The 23754-nt window shown below is 30.8% G+C and overlaps 1 protein-coding gene across 2 annotated transcripts; it reads right to left on the bottom strand.

Annotated features, from left to right (window-relative positions):
• Positions 1–1550: 1550 nt before the first annotated feature.
• LOC126686658 (nuclear cap-binding protein subunit 1) lies at positions 1551–14909 on the bottom strand. Of its 2 annotated transcripts, XM_050380800.2 has the most exons (20): positions 14638–14908; positions 14273–14366; positions 14077–14136; positions 13932–13988; positions 13550–13621; positions 12702–12764; positions 11948–12124; positions 11127–11258; positions 10056–10122; positions 8695–8894; positions 7317–7387; positions 6568–6652; positions 5961–6029; positions 5705–5823; positions 5064–5202; positions 3794–4294; positions 2909–3208; positions 2237–2415; positions 2011–2122; positions 1551–1931 (listed from the first exon to the last, which is right to left on the bottom strand). In XM_050380800.2, the coding sequence occupies exons 2-20, from the start codon at positions 14354–14356 to the stop codon at positions 1821–1823; spliced, it is 2598 nt and encodes an 865-aa protein (XP_050236757.1). In that variant the 5' UTR covers positions 14357–14366; positions 14638–14908; the 3' UTR covers positions 1551–1820. The 2 variants fall into 2 exon arrangements, with proteins under 2 accessions (XP_050236757.1, XP_050236758.1); XM_050380801.2 differs by lacking the exon at positions 2909–3208 and having other exon boundaries at positions 14638–14909.
• Between the last annotated feature and the right edge of the window lie 8845 nt (positions 14910–23754).

Genomic DNA, 23754 nt, shown 5'->3' with positions numbered 1-23754 from the left:
ATAATTGTAATTTATAAAATCAGTATTATTTATAAATCGATTAATTGGTTAACCACGGTTTTTAATGGACCGATTGACCATATTTTTGAGTCGGTTTTCCTGTTTCGGTTCGGTTAATCAATTTTACTGGGTTTTTTTTTCCTACCCCTACTTGGTCGTACAACTGAAAGTGAAAAGCGTGCATTTTAATACGATTAATGATTTACAACGTCATCGTAAAATTGATAAAGAGTTAAATGGTCGAATTTTTTTGGGACTTACACCTTATTTATATACCATCAAAATTCTTTACTCTTTGCTGGGTTCGATTCTAATTTAAAATTGGTTTAATCATTTTAAAATATTTTACTTTTTCAAAAAGAAAAAAATTCATTCATGGTGCTTCCTCTTTCAATATCTTCAGTTTTAACATATTTTCAGTTTCAGTTTCAATTGTAGTTATTGTTTAAATTGAGCCGAGAAAAAATTAAATATACCTATTATGTTGCTTCTTATTACTCCAAATTACATTTATATCATAAAACATTTTAAACATAAAGCAATATAAAAAAATATATTTGAAGATTTTTAATTCCAATTTAAACAAATAGCTATCATTAAAAATAAACTAAACTCATATAGAGGCCCTTATACTATACCATTTTTGTTCAGGAAGACCTTGTACTATTTTTTTGTTTTTCTTGTCCCTCTACTTACTTAACTTTTGATTTTCAGATTTTTTTTTTAGTTTTTTCCAGTCCTTCTATTTACAATTTTTTTGTTTCTCCAATCTCTCAAAAGGACATGAAAATTGAATTTTTCCAAGTACAGAGACCCGAACGTGAAAAACTATGAAGTAGGGTCTCTCACACAAAACCGGTAAAGTAAAGGGGCCTCCGTATAGATTTTGTCTTAAAAGTAAAAAGTTATAGAACAAATTAAAATTAAAAATTTAGAAAGGTGAAACATTAAACGAAAAAAGTCAAACAAACAAAATATTTTTGAATGAGTAATTAAATTAAGCATTTAAAATTTACTTCAATATATATTTAATTGATGAGAACTTAAGAGTTTTTAATTCTAGATTTTCTCTCTAAAATCTATTGACACTTTTTCTAAAATATTCCTCTTAACATTTTTAATCAATCTTTTTCAAAAAAAATTCATAGATTTTCACTCTGCCGAATTCTCTATAAAAAAATTATAAACTCTCAAATTGTTGTCTTTATTTTTCAAAATTTCATCTCTAAAATTCAAAATTTTCACTGTTTAAAATTGTTCCTCTAAAATTTATGTACTCCCTTTTTCTAAAATTGTCTCTAAAATTTATATATTTTACTCCAGAATTTTCTGTAAAATTACTCAGCTATTTTTTCACTCTGTAAAAATAAAACTTAATACTTCAATTTATTTATACTATAAATAATCTAAAATCAAATAAAAAATAATGTGAATTTCTATTTAAATAAGTTGAAAATAGTTAAATAAAATTTTATCAATTGAAGAAAAACAATTATACAGCTTAAACATAAATTAATTCACTCGTGAAATTATCCTAAAAAATTAATAACTTGCCAGCACAAACCATCATAAACTGCCTTAATAACTCATGTGAAATTTAGTAATTATCGTAAATATTAAGACAGACAATTATCTAAGCTATTTTCTAGGTTGAATGATGAATGAAAGCATTATGAAACCACTCAGCTGACTCATAAATATAATTTAACAAGACTCGCAATAAGAGAGGCTTAGTTAGCGTTCCTCTTAAACAAGGTGGCTGGCTATTCTAGGATTTCCTTTGTCCCATTCATACATATAAACAATACTATAAAGCTTGATCACAGTTTAATAACTTGCCGGCACAAACCGTCGTAAACTGCCTTCAAGAAAAGAGGATGTGCATTTTCCGTTAATACCTCCGCGTCCAACTTCTCGATCAGAGGCCATATCTGCCAGAATCATGAAACGAAATTAAAATTTATATCCTTCGTAAATAAGAACCTGCATTGCAAGAGTAATGATATTTACCTCAGAGGCATACTGTCTCGAAAAGGCTTTCACGTAGCCCAGAGTTGACAAACACCACTGCTCTTTTTCACCTATGCTATAGATATTGCTCGACTTGTCGCCATTGGATTGACTACAATCGCACAGGAGAAACAAAGTTAATTCACACTTAAATAGATAGTCTATAGCAGGAAGACCTTGAGCATATGCAAAAGTAATAGATAATTAAACACGCACAACAGCTAACCTTTTTTTGGGTCTTCCATTATCATTATCCATATCCATTTCTGAGGATTCATCAGGGTCAACAGCCATTTCATCAGCTTGAGTTGATTTCAAATCATGCAAGGTTTCAATTTTAGATGCTTCTGGCAGGCGTTCCATCAACACATTTGAGAAGTTTTTGTACAATGAGAGGAACAATGCCTACACATGACAATCATTGTCAGGACAACAAACACTGAGCGTTAAAATATATGACAACAGTAATACTTGATTAAAATCTCTTTTTTATTGGTTGCTCTTGCATGTTGGGCTATCATAGTAAATCACTTTGCCAATTCAAGCAAAGCTAACCACAAGCGAAAAATCAAATCGCATACGAGACCAGAGTGTCAAGCATATGCCTATTTTTGTTCAGTAGGATGCATCTCTTACTGCTTGTTAATTCTAAGGCATGGTTTCAAAAAGTAAGCACAAAGAAAGGAAAGAAGCAGAGAACAGCTAAGCTACAGTAATTTCTTACACTAAGTTTATCCGAATCAAGAAAGATCAGATGTTTAGAGAAGAGTTCAATCTCGAGACAATCTGAGATCATTATCTTCATGACATCACAAATTATGATACAGAGAACATAGCTAACACCTCAAGTAATTGAAAAATCAAAGGACTGTATATCATTATTGAATAATTAAATTACCTCATTTTCCTCAAGGGCTCGAGCAAGAAGGGCCTCCTTAGCCTCCAATGAGTCACGCACAGACACCTCTTCTTCTTTTGTCTTTTCAGCATTTGATTTTAAGCGTTTCATCTTTGCAGGGTTTTCACCAAGCACAGGTTCACCATCTACAAGAGTAAGCTTAGATTCAGCAGCATCTAACTCAGCTTTTGCCTTGGCTGCAACATCTTCTGCTAATACAGCACTATTCTTAAGAGAAGAGATCTCTTTCCTCAAGTCACATATGCGATTGTAAGTCTTGCTGATAGCATTTCTAAGGATCTGCACAGAATAAAAGGAGCGGGAAAATAAAAAAATGTATAACATTGACAGAAACTATTCTTAAATATAATGAATAATTTTGGTAATGAAAGGTAGCAAAGAAGCAGGTAAAGAAGAGCAACAAGATCAGATGTGTTTATCCAAAATGAGTCAGTTGTACAGCCTCTAAGAATATTCACATTTGTATCAACATGGAAAAATTCAGAAAAGCATAAACAATCTGTAGAAGACTAAGTATGGCAGGTTCAACAAATTGTCTGCTTCAGTCTCACAAAAGGAAGTCAACTATCAAGTATTATTCCAGCAACAGATATGAGACATCCAAACACATTAAGGCCACAATTGTTTCTTAAGGATATGCAGTTGAGGAAGGACACTGAAAAACAAGCAAGACAGAACTTTGCAGTTAATTTCATGTCAAAAAACATTTGTCAGGCTACCTACTCTATTATAAGAATCAAAAGAAAGAATACATTTTCCTCATCTTCTAATTAATTTTACTTTTTTCAACATAATCACACTCGGAATACTAACTGCAAAAGTTCAGTAGAAAAATAACAAAGCAAAAGAAATTTTGTGAAGTACCTCCCATGGACGATCAGATGTATGAAATTGCTCAATGCTAGTTGGAGAGAAGACCCATTTTATAATAGCTAAATTGGATAAAAGCCGATAACCCATCATTCTGTCAATTGCAATAGCTGTCATTTGGGTATTATTCTTCCAATAAGAACTTATTTCAGCTATCAGCATGAACTGCTTATCATGATCATGACATATTCGGGCGATTACTTGGCCATATCTCTCTAGAACGGTGATCAAATGAGTGAAACTCTTAGACCCAATATCAAGAAGTGTTTGCACAACCACAGAAAGGGTAACTTCCCAACCATGATGGGGATATAAACTTTCTTCTACCCATGATATGATGTCTTTGGCAGTTGCCCTTCCCTTAACCTTGTTGCTGAGTTCTGCAGAAAGTGCATGCTGTTCAGATCTTTCTTGGCCATCTTCAGTACTGTATTTGAAGTTTGGAACACCCTTTGGTGGAAGCAACTCCTCTAAAGCAGGTGCATTCTCAATGCTCTATATTGAGAAAGGAAGAGAGAAATATGTCAATACACAACAACATATGCTGCCCCACAAGTTTTATATACAGAAATATTTCTTGGAGAAGTTTCAATCATCTTTTCAAGTATCATTGATATGATGTGAAGTTACAAAAGGATTAACATATCAAAATTTTCAAGTAGCATTGATACGATGTGAAGTTACAAAAGGATTAACATATCAAAATTTTCAAGTAGCATTGATATGATGTGAAGTTGCAAAAAGATTAAGAAACTAAAGACATTTAGTAAACAAATACAATTAAAGGATGAACAGTAAAAAGATAATTTACAATAAAAGGTCACTTAAAGCCAAACTACACTTTCTGGTAGGGATGTGAAGTAGCAAAAAAAGGGTAAGAAAGTAAAGACATAGTAAACAAATACGATGAAAGGATAAACAGTAAAGAGATTACTTACAATAAAAGGGAACTTAAAAACCGAACAATACCTTTCTGATAGGGGGAGGGAAGATAACGTGTATAAATTGTTGGAATGAAATGTCTATTTGCAGAACTAAAAGTAGTGATGCAAGCCCTAGGAAAGCATATAACTATGTAAAACTGTGGAGATTATGGACGAGATAGTACTGCAAAGTGGCGTAAGAAAATATTAATGGTGAAATTAACTTTTTAGCAAAGGTAGGGCATATCATAACAGTGAACCTGACAAAATTCTAAACCTTGAAAGGAGCTTTCACTAAAACTTGCAGTAACGATAGTAACAGCGAAAGCATCACTTATCACCTGCTTAACTTTGTCCCAGTATGATAGACGAATCTCTCTCTCCAGAACCTCTTGAACAAAGACACGCTGTGGAGCCCACTTAGGAAGGCCTAGGACATGATCCCATTCTTCCCATGGCCAAATGAATTGAAAGTTTGACCTGCAGTTTCAGGAATCCATTGTGATAATAAAAAAAGATCAGTATAAAGATCATAACATTATGGTGCATTGTATAAGGCTATAAGCTATCATGATTCTTAAAATGATTGGAATGTCTAATTTTGGTTATTTCAAAATAATACAACCTTGTCTTCAACCAAATACAAACTCATTATCTCGACTCCTCTCAAACATGTATATCTGCATAAAGGGTATCATTTCCAAAAAAAAAAAATTGGAAAAGAACAGTAATCCTGTAATAAAAAAATTCTCCAGCCAACATTAAGAAACTTCAAATCAAGTTTTTAGTATCTATTGGAGTCAACGCCTCAAAATGTTATCCCATCACAATCATACATCTTAATACAGCCTGAGATTTCAACTTAACAGTGTTAGCAAGGACTGGACAGTTTAGTGAAAGATTAGGTCCACATATCACTCATCTATTATTCCAACTTTCTAAGTCACTACGGACATCCGCGGTTCAAAGAAAAATGACTTACAGATGGTGTGAAAACCAAAGGATGAGCCGCGTACGACACTCCATATCCAAATCAGCTATTCTCTCAAAAAGTGCACGTACTGCACCAGCTACAACTGCAGGAAATGCCCCTGGAAGTGCCTAAAATCATAAACTTGTCATCAGGAAATGTTTTCTCAAGTCTACTAAACTGATTAGTATAGTTTTTTAAAAAAAATAGACTGAAGCGGTATTTCAAAAGAAAAGAGAACTGAAATGATTAATGGTATCCAAATTACCTTACAAAGATCCATAATAACCAGCGTATAATACATTGGCTTAAATGGGGGTTGAGGAAGCAAAAGTAACTGCATAAATAATGTAAATGTTTATTTCAAGAAGTATTGCAAGTTAAATTAACAAACAAAGAACTGTTTAAGTCGTACTCATTATGAGCTATAAAGACCAAAAATCCAGCCATGTTAAATTTTTGGAGTTATATAATTTCCTCAGCATCTGGAAATTACAATAATTTCACACGCAATAAAATCTAGAGAAAATTACTATCATCCCCTGACGTTAGGTCAAGTTTTATTTTATTACTTTTGTCTTTTTGTATCTTTTATTTCCTTTCTAATACATTCTACTATAACTAATGATGGTATATATGACAATAAATTATTAAACTACTAATTAAATGCCTATAATTTGGGACAAAGAAACTTGAAATAGCGCCTATCAATTTGGCAAACCAGAAAAGCCAAACCCATTCACAAAGGTGAAAGTTTATGTTTTGCAACTTGGCATAACAGCAAGCTAAAGCAGAATAACTAAAATCAGGAAAGTCGAGCTACTTCACCAACTAAAGCATCAATGAGCAAAACCTTTTCAGAATCAAGATCTCACCTGAGAGAAAATTGTTTCTGCCATTAGATACTCATAGCGGGAAGTGACAGGCAGGCCAACCATATATGAAGCACATTCCTTTCGACTAGCTTTGCATGAACCAAGAAACAAAAATAATTGAGGAAAAAATAAGGAAATAACTAAAAGCAAGTCCACCAAAGGTTCAAATAAAAGATTTGAATTTGACAGCCATGAGCTGATAGCACAAACAAGTAACAAATGACGAGAGAAATAGGCTTGTAGCATCAAGTAGACCTAGTTCAACTAACACTAATAAAAATTAGAAAATGCATCTGCTGCGTGAGTACAATTTGTAGATAAGCAGATTCATACAAAGAGAAATGTACCAACACTATTTTCTTGCAAGTTAAAACAATTACTTTATGCATCTAAACCTATAATTGCAATGTGATTCTAAAATCAATTCTATCAGAATATATTGGAGAGCTAATGTACTGTCTACCAATGAGATGTATAAAACACATTGTTAGCTGATGCAGTTTTCTTCCTTGATGGGAATGTAAACTAATGCAAACAAAGATAGAGGTTCAGATAATATTAATCTTATAATCTACAAAAATATTTCATTCAACTATTTACTCAACTTCTTTCATTGCAGGTCCCAATTTTTTCTAGTAGACATTGAATGAATTTACCAAGAGAAATACTATTCTTATTTTAGGTTAACCAGATGAAAGAAAGAGAGTTAAAATTAATGCTCTAATAATGGGTTATTAAGCTACACAAACCAGCCATTGAGGAACAAAAGCACATCCAGTAAATATTCCTCCACAATGAAACGGTCTATAGGTTGCATATCCTGTTAAAAAGAAAAGAAGAATTAAAATGTGCTAAATGTAAATAAAAATAAATAAAAAAAACGGGACGAATGAAACTGATAAGAGCCACATTTACAACAAATTACCAGTTTAAAGAACACCGATGAGACTCGAGTAAAAAGTACATAATCAGAAAAAAATACTTCCCTTCTATCCAGAAACAGCAGAGGTGATACAAAGAAAAATTCTAGCTGACCCCACTTTTTATTATTGACATAACCTTCCCTTTAAAAAAGGTCTACTCCATATTTAATAAATCGAGAATCAAAATTCTCATTTTGTGAATAGTGAATTGAGTCAAATCAGGATTTGGTTTAAATTGGTCATATTAATTATAAATAAAATGATTTATATAAGAACTAATATTATGTTATATATTATTTTAACATATATTAAATACTAAACAGTAAAATTATATTATTCAAATTAGAGAACTTATGTGTACATTTCTATAATTTTAGCTTTACAATCAAATAACCACTAAAACCATTTGATTTGACCAAAACTTTAGAAAAAGTAACCCCCCACACCTACAACTACAAACACGTATTTTCGGACATTCGCCTTATTCTCTTCCCCTCTTCATCTTCTCTTCTTTCTTCTGTAATTTTTCTACAGCCTCTCTGTAAATTTTCACTCTCCTTTTCTTTTTCTTTTTCTTTTTTATTGGAGATACAAAAAAATCAAACCTAGAAATAACTTATAATCAACTCCGATCAAAATTTTCATCATTGGATTCTTTTTTAAATTTTGCAGAATTGTTTGAATCGACCAAGTCGGTCCGATTCAAACGATTTGGAACCAATTCTACCACAATTTTGATTCCCCTTGTGTAGTCAGACTCATTAAAAGGATGAGTCTAACAACAATGGTCTACTCATTAGACACATGTTAGATATTAAGTCAGCTATACCAACCGATAGCAATCATCCCTTTTGGCTCCACCTAAAGATCAACATTTCGAATAAAAATAATCCAAATGGGCAAATCTAATAAACGCTCCATTACCAGGTGCAAGATTCATAAGGACAAAATCATATCTATCAGGAGATCATCCTATTATCAAATGATGCTAGATAATTAATTTCAAATGAGTTTTTAGTAGATTACTATAAGCTTTGGTACAGTTAGACATCTACCTGGAACTGAGTAGTCATTTTAGTGACTCATAGAATTAATTAAGGTTACGGTAAACACAATAGTTTATACACATGGCTAATCCATAAGTTAAACAAGCAAGAAAAGGTTTTCTGATCCTGCAATAAAAGAGATGCAAATAGCAAAGTACCTCAGTTTTATTTGCAGGAAATATATTAAGCCTGCGTATACGCTGAGGATACTTCAACTCCGCAATATGCTTCTGTTTTCCGTATATAACCCCAGACAGCTGCAAAAGTGGCTCAGGCTGTTCAGGAGCATTTATGGGCCCAAATTCATGAGACTTTCCAGCAACCAGCTGAGCTTCAAATGAGAGATGAGGTCTTGGAACTACAAGGTCAACAATGTGGCACATGAATGAAACAATGAATTAAACACTAAATAAAAGAGTGGGGAAAGTAACAGCCTAACACAAACTAAATACATAATAAAAGAAAATGCTAAACTTTGTGGTGCATTCTATCAAATAAAAAATCATTGGTGTAGTTTATTTGCAAAAAAAAAGGTTGCATCCTAAACATCTTTATAAAGGAAGTCTCCAGCAACACGATTAAAAATTCTCAGCAATAAACTTGGTAACTAGGATAACCAAAATATCTTTACTTATAAGTGAGATTAAAACAAAAGTTTATAACATAGAAAGAGTATCTTGCAATATGAAATATCCACAACAAGAACACTCGAGAAGTTAGATCCAATCAAGCTTTCCTTTGCAGAAACTTGTTTTTCAGCTCCAGCTGACAGAGCTCCCCAATTATTCAAAGCTGACATTTATCTACCCAATAGGAAGAGAAAGGGCACAAATGCAGTAAATGCCCCCAAATGAAGTTTTAAATCCTCTAAATTGTTACAGTTGACAGGAGAAAAGGTTTGGACACTGTAAATCATTAGGTCGGATGGCAAAATGGCAATCCCCAAAAACCAATAAATATATTATTATGGATCTACAAAAAGCCAATTTATGGAGAACTGAGATCCTACGCAATTTTGCCAATCATAAAGTTAAACTTGTGTTTATAGTGATCCAACTCTTCACAAGTTAAAAGGAGGCAAAAGCATCCCTTAAACCTAATTTTACAGAGTACATTTCATCCCATTCAATGATTCAGCTGCCTACAGTAGTAAACTACTAAACTAGGAACTCTAATGAATTACAATCTGCACCCATGAGTTTGCAAAATCAACAAATTTATTGATTTAAAGATAATTCATTTAAAAACATAAAACTTATGTCTTACATATCAAATTCAAAATCCCTTGAATCAATTCCAATGACTACACTAAAATATAAATATAACGACTCTATAGAAAGTTAAAGCATAACTAGCTGACTGGAAATTTGCTATTTGTTTTCTACATAAGTAGAACATTTATAAGATGCATAATACTAACAGAGAACTACAAATATTTTACTTGCACATGTTAGAAAATGAAAATTACAGCTATATCCAGAAGAGAGATGAAGGAGAGAGAATGAGATAAAATAATTACCACTGTCAAGTTTCCATTCATTGCTGCATAGTCCTTGTATCCTTTCCCATAAATCTTCCAAAAAATCCTGATAAGAATAAAAAATACCGATGTTGAGAAAAATCTACATATCTGATCTATCATGCACGGAAATCTTGAGGAAACTGCATTTTTTCTGTTTTAGAAACGTTTTTGTCTCTGAAATTCTCATAAACTCATAAGAAACGTTTCGGGGCCATATCCATAAATAATAAAAATTGATAACTAATTCTTAATAAGAAACCCGTTGCTTAAAACAAATCTTAAAAATACTTATAAATAAAATAATTATTTACCCACAAATCTTATTATTCACGTACTCACAATCCACAAACAAAAACTCTTTATCTTCCTAAAAATACTATATTAATAATATTCCATATTATTATTAAATTTGAACTTAGATTCTAACGATTAAATAATATACCTCGTTAATTGTCATATAATATATAGTAATTCATTTTTATGCAAATATATTTTTTATAAATATAATGTGATATCTTTAAAAAAAATTAATATTTATAAATAAATATCTAAAACTTTATTATTTACACGTTTCTACCGCGTTTTTGTTTTTAAATTTTGGAAAAAATATGTGCAACATAGGCCATGTTTGGTTCATGGAATGGAATAGTTATTCCATAGGGAATGGAATAGTTATTCCATAGGGAATGGAATAGTTATTCCATAGGGAATGGAATAGCTATTTTTTACTTTCTGAGAGGAGTGTTTATTCTATAAAATCATGGAACAACAATTCCATAGAATAACTATTTCATGAACCAAAGCAAATAATAGTCATTCTATATGGAATAGTTATTCCATTCCGCACCTATCCCATGAACCAAACATGGTCTAATTATTCGATAAAAAGTAATGTAGCATAAGAAAGGTTGTGCGCAACCGAGAAATGAATTTAGAAAAGAAAACAGTTAAATCTTTTGCAAATCTAAATCTAGTTTCTGTCTAGGTAGGGTAAGAGAACAAATGCCCCCTGTCTTTAAAAGGAACTAAAATCTCACATGAATGGTTAAAATTACACTGACATGATACCTTTTCGGTTAAGCCTTTCTCAGAAAGATCATCATCCCCAAAAAAAGATAAACCAGTGTCAGAATTGTGCCTTCTAATGCTCAAATAGGCTTCTACTCCAACCATGATTCTTTCAATCTCCTCAGGCACTTGCTACATACAGATGTCAGAGATGGAAATCAGCAAAAGGAAAAGCACACTGATGATTACTACTTGACATAAAACCATCTTAGAAAGAAAAATCAATCCATGAGTAAATGTTAAAACAGAAGCAGCTTCATAACAAGGCGAAGGAACTATGTCTCTCAACTCTTCTGCGCCTATAAAGAGAAACGTGAGCTAGAAAATACAAGCCGCATATATTTCAAAGAGGTCACCGAGATATTCCCGTAACACTCCTTTACATTATAATTTATTCGCATAAGGCCAAAAGTAAAACTACAAAATTCATTGGATGTATATTCACCAAACATAAAGTTGATTCATTTTTTCATCAGCACATGCCCATAAACACTGAAAGGTTGCAGCCTACATCTTAAATTACAAATACTACTGCTAGGAATGCTCAAATTCATAGAAGTTCACAAAGCCTCAAATGATAAAATATGGGTTAGAACTTAGAAGAGGGTGAAAATGCATTCACAATGAGTTTGTAAAATTCATTTAGATACAACTAAATGCCAAAAATAAATACAAGTGATGTCCAAAGGGATGAGTTTGAGAATTCTCAATATACACTTGTACACATCAAAAAGAAAATCTATGTGCAAGAGATATTGTAAATAGCAAATAATTTAACCACAATTCTTTTAAGATTTCATCAATTACCTAGAAAAAATTACCTCAACGAGTTCAGATCCTCCCCAAGGAAGAGATGATAAAATACAGGTTACATAAAAGTCTCCACGTGCTTGCCAGGAAGGATTTCCTTTCTCCTCATCCACCGTTGTGGCGGCGGATGACAACAAAGTTTCAAAGAGAACTACAAGAGAAGCTGGTTGCAGAACTTTACTGCACATCTATAAACAGAAAAACGTACCAAATTACCAAATTGGCTATATATTTATTCTATGCATGAAACCAGGAACTGCTGTAATAAAACCATCAACAAATGAAAAATTGGAAACCAAGAGCATTACATTTGCAAATGCATCTTTTTCAATAGCAAAGATAATTGGATGTGGTTGGACCGACAAGGATAAATCAATAAAGTATGCAATTCTTCTACAGCCAAACATCAACCAAATGAAAAATTGGAAACCAAGAGCATTACATTTGCAAATGCATCTTTTTCAACAGCAAAGATAATTAGATGTGGTTGGACCGACAAGGATAAATCAATAAAGTATGCAATTCTTCTACAGCCAAACTTCTAAACATTTGCAACTAATAATGCAAATAAAAAGAATATTGAAGTATCCACCCCATCCTATTTCTTTTATGTTCCCAAGACAATCCTAGTTAAAGAGAATGAAAAGGTTAACCAAACACTTGTTGAGAACAGACCATCATTTACACTCCGTTAACATTGTTATTTTTCTGCAAAACATATGTTAAAAAGTTTCTGACTTAATAGCAATAACAACACTAACGTACCATTGCAGTCAAAAAGCGCATCAAAATACGAATGCTATCGCAGTTTCCAGAATCCAAAGAGTCCTGAAAATTAAGCCAACAATGTATCAGCAAAAAAGTACAGAATAATATGAAATAAGAATAAAAACTCAAATTAGCATGGCATTTACAATACTAATAAGCAACCTCTGGCATGCTTCAATTTATGTTGGATTATTAGTTTACCAAAACTACATATCCAAAACTAGCATAAATAAAGCTTGCTTCACTGAAGTGCTCTCACGTCTTATTTCTCAGAGGAATATGAATTTTCTAGAACCAATGCTAATGAATAACACACACAGAGTATTCGTGATATTTTACAGAGACATTAAGATTTACAAAATGTAATTACCGACAACAGTTATACTAAAAAAAATTGAAAGAAAATTCTGTACAAATATATGTAACTGCATCTTTGTTTCAAGCCACCAAGGCAAAGAGCTACTCTAATGGAGACAATTTAACAATTCAGCCTCCGAACTAAATCTGGACAATTCATCAGCCAGATTCACATATTCTTTCCAAAGTTGGAGCCCTCATGTCTCATGATGGCCGAAATAGGCAAATTTGCCAAAAAGAAAACCATATAAGAATTTCCTGAATACAGGCAAAGTATAAATATCTTTTCTGCACGAAAGAAATTAAAGTAAAGAAAATTGATTACACAAATACAAAGATAACGCCAAGCCATAGAAAATTCACATGCTAGACTTGTCTCTCAGGTTCAAATGATATAATTAAAGAGACTGCAAGCAAGAAACAGCAAGCATTGGAAGTTTGCAAAACTAACTTGCAAGTTGCAACCATTGCAGACTGAGATTACTCACTTGAAAATTGGTTCGAATCTTCTCCAAAACTTTCCAAACAAACTCTTCATCTTCCAAGTTCAACAAGCCAACCTGAGAAAAAGAGACATCAGAGAGGGATATAATTAGCCAGGAAAAAAAATCACTCTAATAGAAGTCCAAGCAAAAATTACGCAATTACTGGATGATGCAAAAAGCAACAAGCCTTAAAAGAACCAAATATGCAAAATGCAGAGGTGAATAGTTTTCGTGAGTATTCGTGTGTGCATATCTCAACCCCCAACCAATGCAGAAAAATATTTGTATGCATTAGAAGATGCAGTAACAAGCAAAGAACCATCAGCAGATCATGCATGTCGATAAATAAAGCAATAAAAAACCATCTGAAAACAAAAATAAATACCAATGTTCCGTATAAAGGAATCTTATGAGGCAATTGCTCCGCACATTGGAGAAGGAACTGCAAGCAGAAAAAACACTACAGTAAATGACGTATCAAGTAATTAACATCAAAACGAAAGCATAAACAAATTAAACTAAAGCTTTACATGCAATATATCATTTGCAGAGTGCTCTAACTCTCGCCGAACAACACCAAAACAAGTTTCCTGCAAATTCAAGAGCAAAAATTAAAATCAAAGCTCCCGAAATTATATCACAAAAAAACTAAAAAAGCTAGGGTTTTGCAGTAACGATAACGAAAATAGAGAAACAATTGAGAGCACGATAGAGACGGAGAAGTACAATGTGTTCTTTGTGGTCGGTGCTATTGCTATACTCCGGGCACTTGTCGCCAATACGAAGAAGAAGGCTTCTCCAGCTGCTCATTATTGCCGGTCTGTATTTTTTATACAAAGTAGAATTTGTAAGGGTTTAATTATTGGCAAATATCAATCAATTCAGCAAAAAACAGTGTCAATGAACATAATATTAACTTGAACGTTCTCCAACTGAATTAAATTGAATAGATTGATTTTATTTTAGTTTGAATGGCAGCCTCAGACTAAAAATAATATTCAGCAATAGTTCATATTAAAAATTTGAAAGATAACTAGAGTTTGATTATCTCTGTTTGATTAACTAACTTATATTAAATAGACATTTCTTACCTCTGGTTCTGACAAGCAGCGGCGAGGCAGCAGGGAAGTAGTAGCGGTCGAATATCAGACCGAGCAGAAGCAGCGGCGGCCGAACAGTATGCCTGTTGTTGCAGCGTTAAAACAGTAGACTGAAAAGAAGACGACGGAGGTTACCGGCGTTGTGGCGACGTGATTGACGGAACAAAGAGCATGCTTTCTTGTTTCTAGGTTACCGGCGTAAAGAAAAGACAGAAGAAGAGGCAGTGCGAGAGAGACATTAGGGTTAAAATTCTAGAAACTTTCAAAACTTGGTATGTTTTGATATTCTATCGAAACGGCGTAGTTTTGTTGGACTATTGCCTTAGAATTACATCAAATATTTTTTTTGTTTTTTTGGATAATAATTACATCAAATATTTAGAGTATCACCAATAGTGCTTTTTATTACTTTTTTTCATTTATATTATGACTTAGGAAAATTTTCTATTTTACCCTATTTTTGATTTTTATGTTGCATCTCTACCCTAATGAGTTGAATTGACCTATTTTCTTTTGAAAAAAAATTAAATTAGTCCTTCATTTTTTACCTATATTCTAATAAAACGTTAATGTTAATCATTTATATATCTTATTTTTAATATTTTCATCTTTAAATTAATTAAATTATCAAAAAAAATTATTTTTGGGGTACAAACGAAATATAAAAATCGAAAATAGGGTACAATTGAAAATTTTCCTAGGTCGTGGTATAAATGAAAAAAAATTATAAGGTGAGTGGTTTTTAAGTAATTAAGCCTTAAAATAAAGAGCATCTTCCATTGAATAAAGAGCAATTTTAAAAATAAAGAGTAAAAAATTTAACTACATTCAATGGACTCTTTATAATTACTAATCTTTTTGTAGTTATTTAATTTTCCCTCTTTTTATTTTAACTAGTACGAAACCCTCGCGTTGCTTCGGCGAGACATTTTTTAATTCTTTTATCATACTGCAATTTAGTAATAAGACAATATATTTTTGTAATATCATTGGTACTCAGTATAAATATAAAAACAATACCCTTAACATGACAATAATATTGATTAATTTTATATGCTTGGGCAAGTAAATTTTATTTTTATATTGCTGCACTCGGTATATATTCGCAACAAATCGGTACAATAGGCAACCGCTGAGCGAGACAATGTCTCCTGGTATGTAAAGTTAACTGTTAATGTTCAGCCTGTTTAAGAATACAGTTACAAATAGGAGAAATTTTATGTAAATTAAGTCTACCACGTCATCCGTAGACTACACCAATAATATCATAACACCTCATTAAAATGAGAATATTCTTTCGTTTGTTATTTGCATACACTTTTGAATAATGATATTACAAAAGTACCCTCATTTTAATGAAATATTATGATATGATTGGTTTAGTCTACAGATGACGATGTGGACTTAGTCTACTTAAAAAATTCTCTACAAATAGATACTATATTACAAATATATGTGTAACACTACACTGTCACATTATGTATAATGACAAATATGAATATAATTAATTCAAATCAGTGTGACTGTTAGCTTTTTAAGAAAAAATTAAATCTATTAAAATCCATAAATAACAAAGTGCAGGTTACTTATCATAATAAAATTTAATGTATCAAGTATCGGTATTGAAAAGTGGTGTAATTTAATACACTAAAATTCCACCACACATAGATTATAAGTAGTAATGTTCACTAAAAAATAAATCGAAATATACACTCATTTAAACATATAATCAGAAATAACACGTATCATTTTTAGCAAACAATTATATTAAAAATTGAAAACCATATACGTCATCTTAAAATTGAAAAGAGACATATATGTTATTGTATAAATCAAAATATAGGTTGTGTTTTGAAAATTATATGTGTAATTTAAATCACGCAAGTCCATTAATAATAACTACGGATTTAATAAGGGTATTAACATTTCTTAAGTGTTACACATATTTATTGGAGTAATATTTCACCAAATTAATTAAAAGATAATTATGCATTTCAATGGAGAAGCTTGTAGAAAAATAAAAATGTTTCACATTTAACGGCTAATAAAAAAGTGTCAAATACAAATTTACATAAAATGATAATAATATTGGAAAAACTATAATAGACCAATAGAAATATTTTATTTTAATTTTTAAATTTAACTAAATAATCCGAGATTAAAGCTATTAGTTTTCAAAATTAAATCATCAAATCAATGTAATATTTTATATCAATGTAGTATAATTATATAAAAAAAATATTCTAAAAAATAATGTTAAAATTTCATTTATTTGAGAAATAAAAATTGCATATTTTATAATATATTTGATTTTTTTATTATATATATTATCCTTAACTTTGATTTTTTAACTAATTAAAAGTTAAATATCCTTGTAAATATTATGCGAAATTTGCTATTATATTTAACAATATCGTAAATGTAATTATAAGGAAAAGAATAAACCTATGCATATACTTGAAACCGCATCCAATCACTCGGTAAACAGTGTTGATCAATATCAGCCGCTGCTTGGAAGTTCCGGCGATCCGATCCAAGCCGTCCAAAGCACCGCAACCTTACAATTGTTGGATCAAACGAACACGAATTGAACGTCGTTTGATCAAAGACAAAGGCATTTATTGTTCAAAAGTCAAAACCCAACCTTCGGTTGACAATACACCATTTATAATCTATCCCTGTATCTCCTTCCATACTTATCTTTTTTTTAATCTGGTTATAAAAAGTTTAACCTCCTCGATGATAAGCTTGTTTTCGGATTTAAGCTCCTTTTCCCCTCAAAATACTTGGGTTCGGACGTTCAGGGCTGGTTCATAATGTTCAATTACGACAAACCAATTTTCTTGCCGCATAACGAATCGGCTAGCATAGGTAGCAGATGGTTCAAGCTTTTTCTATGTACATGTTTATGCTCAGTTCTTTAATTGTAATATTTTTTTAATGGCTTTATACTTAGATATTGTTCAGTGTAGAGTATTTTCTATCCACCATACTCAACTGTTAGATCATCCACACTCTTAATCAGGGAATTAATAAACATTTGTTACTGACAATTAAGTCCACATTCGATGTAAGTAAATATGAACGGAGGCATCTAAAAGTAAGAATAAAAAGAACACGACATAATTAATGGATATATGAATGCTTATTTTCTTGCGATTTGTATTTGTTTATGTGATTCAAAATATTTCCATGCCTTGAGTTAAAACATTACATAACATGATTCGCATAACATTTTTTTCACATTTATGAGGCATAAAAACAAATCAACTCTATCTTTTATTGTGTCAAATGCCTACTTGATAACTGATTATTTTCTTTTAGTTGATAATTGTTGATGCCTGCAAAAAATGTATAATAAAGAACTAATATATAGGTATTTGCACATTGAGTTGATAGTAAAATAAAATAAAAAATAAGATGATTAGATATAGTAATATTCCAGCAAGAAAGACAAATCATAAAAGAAACACTAAAAAAATGTACATAAATGGGAAAAGAAAGAAAAGGTACCTTGATGCTTAATTTCATCCTCTACTCTTTGTATGCCTGAAAGGAAGAAAAGGCAAAGAATGAAAACATAAGTATCTTCAACTAAAATGGAAAATATATCTTTGTTAGTAAAGAGTATACAGATCTATATAAAATAGAACAATCGAAAATGCGTTCTTGCCTTGATCTGGGGCTTATATTTATGCTATTTTGATAAGTGCATTTGATTAAGATGTGGATGGGAGGAGTCCACATCAGCAGTAAAAAGATAGACATAAAATTACAACGGGGTAAAGAAGAAAAGAGCAAGAAAATATATATGGATAATAAGATTCCATGTAAATTTTGTTCAACATTTACACAAATGACAGTTGGGTCCATAGAAACAATCAAAATTTACAAAGCTACATGCTCATTCCAAGGGCCAATAAAAATAAATACAAAGGTTAATTAAAAAAGACGCATGGCACTGTTCTAAAGTTACTTCTCTTTTAGAAGTAAGATATAGATTTTCCCTCTTTTTATTTTAATTTTCCCTCTCAATGCACATTTGTTCCTAATCTATTACATTACATTAAAGTTGGATCCAAAAACACTGTAGCAGGAACAGTGTTTTTAGGTGCCAACTTTCTATTGAATTTTTAATTATATTACAGTCCTGCCATCAAAAGATATATCCTAGAGATTTGAAGGTCATGCACATATGTCATTGTTTAATTTAAATAAAATCTCTAATTTACATAAGATAACTATGAAGGCGCCGCTATTTCAAATTGCAATTTACGAGTTTGGTGCCATCTATCTTTTGAATTTGACATGTTGTTACACCTGGTGCTTGGTGTCATTATACAATACAATTTGTTAAAAAATATAATTTTAAAGACTCATCTATTTTTGCCTCTTTTATACCCGTAAATAAATATCACTAATTAGTAAAAATATATTCCTCCTCCTGTTTCTTTCTTCATCTTCTTCATTCTGATGTATGTATATATGTCTTTTCCTTCTATATTCATGTTTTGCTTCGATGTTAAAGAAAAAAAATAAAACCGAACGGAGATATAAACCTAATCTGTATTATTTTATTTATTCCATATTTTTTTCAGGTGTACCATTTTACAAATTTCTTTGTCCGTTATAGTTTTGGGTTTTTTTTATACAGATCTTCACCATTTGTTTGCAACAGCTGGCGAGGCTAATCCAGCCAAACCATATACAAAAGTGGTGTCGTTGATTCACAACGTTTCAATGAAATTCTTTGAATTTACGAGGACTCATCTTCATCTTGCTTTTAACTTTTTGAAGTGATGGTGAGTTTGTCGATTCAACAACAACAACAATAATTTTAAGAGATGCTAAACAAGAAAAAGAGAAAACTTAAAATTATATTGATGTGAATAACGAATCATTTAACCTAAAGGACTGAACTAACCTGATACGGGCATTAGGAATCATTCTGATTTTTAATATTTGAATTTTCACAAAAATTTTTACATTATGAGCTTAGATATTAATTAAGTTTGACAATTTAGTTATTTTAGTTACTTCGATCTATTTAATTTTAGTTTAGTTGATTACACTTTTGTAATTAAGTGTTTGGAAGTATAATATTTGTAACCATAGATCCAAACACTGGAGAAGTAATAACAAGAGATGAAGGAGGAGACAAAGAAGATGTTGAGTAATAGATGAAAATATATATTTTTTATCCGTACATAATAGTAGCATGATGTCTTGATAACAAGTTTAACTTGAAGGAAGGATCCAATTAATATAATAAAATTAATGTAAATCCATGGAGATCGACATATGAACTTGGACATATGAACTTAAAGACCACAAATAGCAAAATAATTTTAAGATTTTCAAAGTGATCAAAGAGATGCAAACATGCTTTAAAACAAAAATATTAAATGAAACATTCATAGTCTATCACGAAGACTAGCGTTTTGTTTTAATTGCTATAATTATAATTATATTTATCAATATTTATATATTCATTGAAATAAATTTCGATATGTTAAAAAAATTATACATTGATTTTTTTAATTAATATGTTTAAAAAGTTATCTTATTATTTAAAAAATATTTTATTATTATAGTTTCTTATCTATTGTTGTTATTTTAGTTCAAAAACAATTAAGCCCGAAGCATCGCGAGGGTTATATACTAGTTTTCTATATTTTCCATTTGCTTCTCATACTCAAAATATTATTTCTTAAGGCTTTGTTTGGGAAAAGTTTGAGTAAAGGAAAGTAAGGGTTAATAGAGAAAAGTAAACAAATAGAATGGAAAGTAGAGTAAGGGTTATATTATTTTCAGCCCTTCCCTGTTTGGGACAAAAGTAACATAAAATAAGGGTTAGAAATAGAAAATAGTATAAACATTACAATATTATCCTTTAAATAAAATTGACTATATTAATTACGTGCACCTGAAATTGCTCAGTTATTGGTTCACATAATAAATTTAATTTTTTAGTAATATATCTACTTTAACTAAAATTGGTCATCTTATTAGTAATACAAATTATACATGCTGTAATTTTTTTTAATAATAAAATAAATTAATAAATTGACTAAAAATTTCAAATTACCATTTAAAATAATCAACTTTATACTAATTAACATAAAATAATAAATATATTAAAAATAATAAAAATTAATTTATAATATTCAAATGAAGAAAAATAACTAAAAAATACCAACAATATAATTCGTAGTACTAATAAAACATAAAAAAATTAAATATTTCTCATTATATCACCCAATAATGCTTTACGGTTTTCCCATGTACACCCAAATACAGCTCTCAACATCTCTGACTTCTGAACCAATAATAAATATAAAGTTGGTATTATGTTTGATTCAACTTTCAAATCGACTAACAGAGTCCATACTTCTTCAGCAATTATCGGAAGTTGAGAAGTTTTGACAAAATCAGATGTTGAAACTCTTATAGCATCAGCAACATTATCAAGTCCATTCTTTAAGATTAAAACTTCTTCATCAACTTTTCCTCAAAAAAAAAAAAATCTTCATCACCTTCTTTTTTCTTTGCGTTCTTTTGTTTCGAAGGTGTGGCACCCGGTAAATGGGTTTGAGATTCACTCCGTCTAACACTAGTTAGAGAGTAAAAGTTCGCATCATTACCTGCATCACAATTTTCTAAATTTATCTCATTTTGAGACACCATATAATCAATATCATCAATGGAACTTGACGATTCTTTTCCGGCAGCGGCTTTTCTTTTTCTCATTTCCGAAGCAGTTTAAGCATGCTCTCATGTTGCTCTATCCCTTCCATAAAGTGCACTTAATTTGCTATAATTTCGAATCTTTGAATTCTTCCATTCAATAGCTTCAGGTTTTGACTATTAAAATATAAAATAAATTCAAAATTTAATCTATATATATCATAGTTGTTGAATCGAGAATCGAAATTTTAATTTTTTGAATCGAGAATCGAGAATCGAATCGAATTGTAAGATTCTGTGTAATTGATAATTTTAATTATAAATATGTTAAGTATAAATACTAATGAATATAAAATTATGAACTGGTTATGTTCTTTATTTGAATGTTACTCTTTTTATCTAAGGTTTAGGATATGTGTTTTATGTCAAAATTTATTAACATGTCAAAAAGTTAATTGTCACATCAGTCAGACTCTACCCACACTCCACCCTCTACTCTCCTTAATTTGTGTTTCTTTTTTAACTTTTCCTATTCTTTTCGTACCTTCATCTTCAACCTATTCTCTATCTCTACAATTTTTCTTTTTTTTCTTCTTTTGTGTTCTCTTTTCTTTTTTTATTCCACCTCTAAACCTCTTCTCATCTGCTTCTTTTTTCTTTTAAAACTGGATCTCTTATGAACAAAGCTTACATAAACATAACAAGATTTTTTTACATTTTTTCAAGCTTTTACAAGAATCGTTTGAATCGACCAAGTCAGTCAGAGTCTAACGATTCAGGTCCGATTCGAACGATTCAGGTCCGATTCTACCCATATTTCGATTCTCCTAATAGATTCGATTCGTTTTGCTACTGAATCAACTCGACTCGGACGAGTCGACTCGTGACTCGTACGAGTCTAACAACAGTGATATATATATATATATATATATATATATATATATATATATATATAAATATTAAAAAAAATACAATATAATTATCTGAAAATTATAAATAAATTAATCATACTCAATTAATTTTTCTCACCCTTCAGGTTCTGCTTCCACATTTCCGTTGACGCATCCTAACCAAACCTACTCATTACATTCTTAAAAACATCATAACATTTGGAAAAAGCTTTTTTAATGTTTTTCATTCGATTTGTGATTTTTTCCTTATTCAGTGGCTTATTAGGAAAAAATTCTTTGAGTTCTTTAGTGATAACATCCAATGCAAAATGTTGTAAAAGTTCCATTTACTCGATTTCCTAATGCAAATATGCATCAACTAATGCAGCATCCATATCATATGTCCATGTAAGCATTCCAGTATGCTCATCAGTTTTTGCATTCTTATTAACATCATCCTCACCTCTCTTTTTTCTTACCATCACTAACACTGCAGTAAATATTAAAAATAATAATATTATTTCCATAAATTTAAATAAAATATTAAAAACTAGTACTTAGAACAATCACAAAGTTCACATATTAAATGAAAAACCAAAAACATAAAATCCAGATATCATCGATTATATTCTGACCACATATGAGCTGCAATAGAATCTCTAATAAAATCTCCCTGAGCTGCATCCTCATTATCATCTTCGTTAACACGATTTTCTTGTTGTGTATGAGTATTATTGTTGTTTTCAGTGTCAACTTCTTGGAGTATGGTTTCATCTGGATCTACTCTCATTAAATAATTATGCAAAATGCAACATGCCACTATAATTTTCTTTTGTGTTTCGACTCCATAATGTGGTTCAGCTAAATTTTGAAGGATCGGAAATCGCTTTTTTAATACTCCAAACGCTCTTTCAATAGCATTACGAAGAGACGAATGTCAAAGATTAAATAATTCACGTGGATTTGTTGGTGGATTGTTGAGTACTCTTTTAATTGGTATCACTCTCCTCTATAAGGTGCAATCAATCCACTTTTTAACATAAATCCAGCATCCACAAGATAGTATTTTCCTAAATAAAATAGTTAATGCTAGTTAATTTGTTATGATATATAAAATTTATTTATTTATGACACGAGTTACCTTCTTGAATTTTGATAGGATTTTTTCTAGTTAAAGCATTTTTTTTATAATTCTTGAATCACATGTTGTTCCTTCTCATCCATGTAATACATGTGTAAACTTTAAATCAAATGTGCATGCAGAAAAAACATTTTAAGTTGGATAATCTTTTCTTCCGCGATATTTTGGAGCTTCAATATTAGAAACTTTAACTCGAATATGTGTTCCATCAATTGCACCTATACAGTCCTATTATTGAAATTTAAAGTTATTAAATATGATAGATAAAATTAATGTCTTAAAATAGTTAAGTAGTAAATTTACATTAAAATAGGGAAAGAATCTATTGTTGTTCCGAATTTCAGAAGGAATTTGTCTACCGTCAGGTTGCTTGATGAATTTATCTTCTAA

The sequence above is a fragment of the Mercurialis annua genome, linkage group LG6, assembly GCF_937616625.2.
Source record: "Mercurialis annua linkage group LG6, ddMerAnnu1.2, whole genome shotgun sequence".
NCBI classification, from domain to species: domain Eukaryota; kingdom Viridiplantae; phylum Streptophyta; class Magnoliopsida; order Malpighiales; family Euphorbiaceae; genus Mercurialis; species Mercurialis annua.
This window is presented reverse-complemented; position numbering and strand designations above follow the sequence as displayed.

Excerpts from the sequence above, each read along its gene's own strand:
- LOC126686658 (XM_050380800.2), bottom strand. The coding sequence starts at position 14,356 with ATGAGCAGCTGGAGAAGCCTTCTTCTTCGTATTGGCGACAAGTGCCCG. Across the intron at positions 11,259-11,947 it reads GAGGATCTGAACTCGTTGAG|CAAGTGCCTGAGGAGATTGA; the intron begins GTAATTTTTTCT and ends ATCTGTATGTAG. Across the intron at positions 2,416-2,908 it reads GAGCCCTTGAGGAAAATGAG|GCATTGTTCCTCTCATTGTA; the intron begins GTAATTTAATTA and ends TGTCATGTGTAG.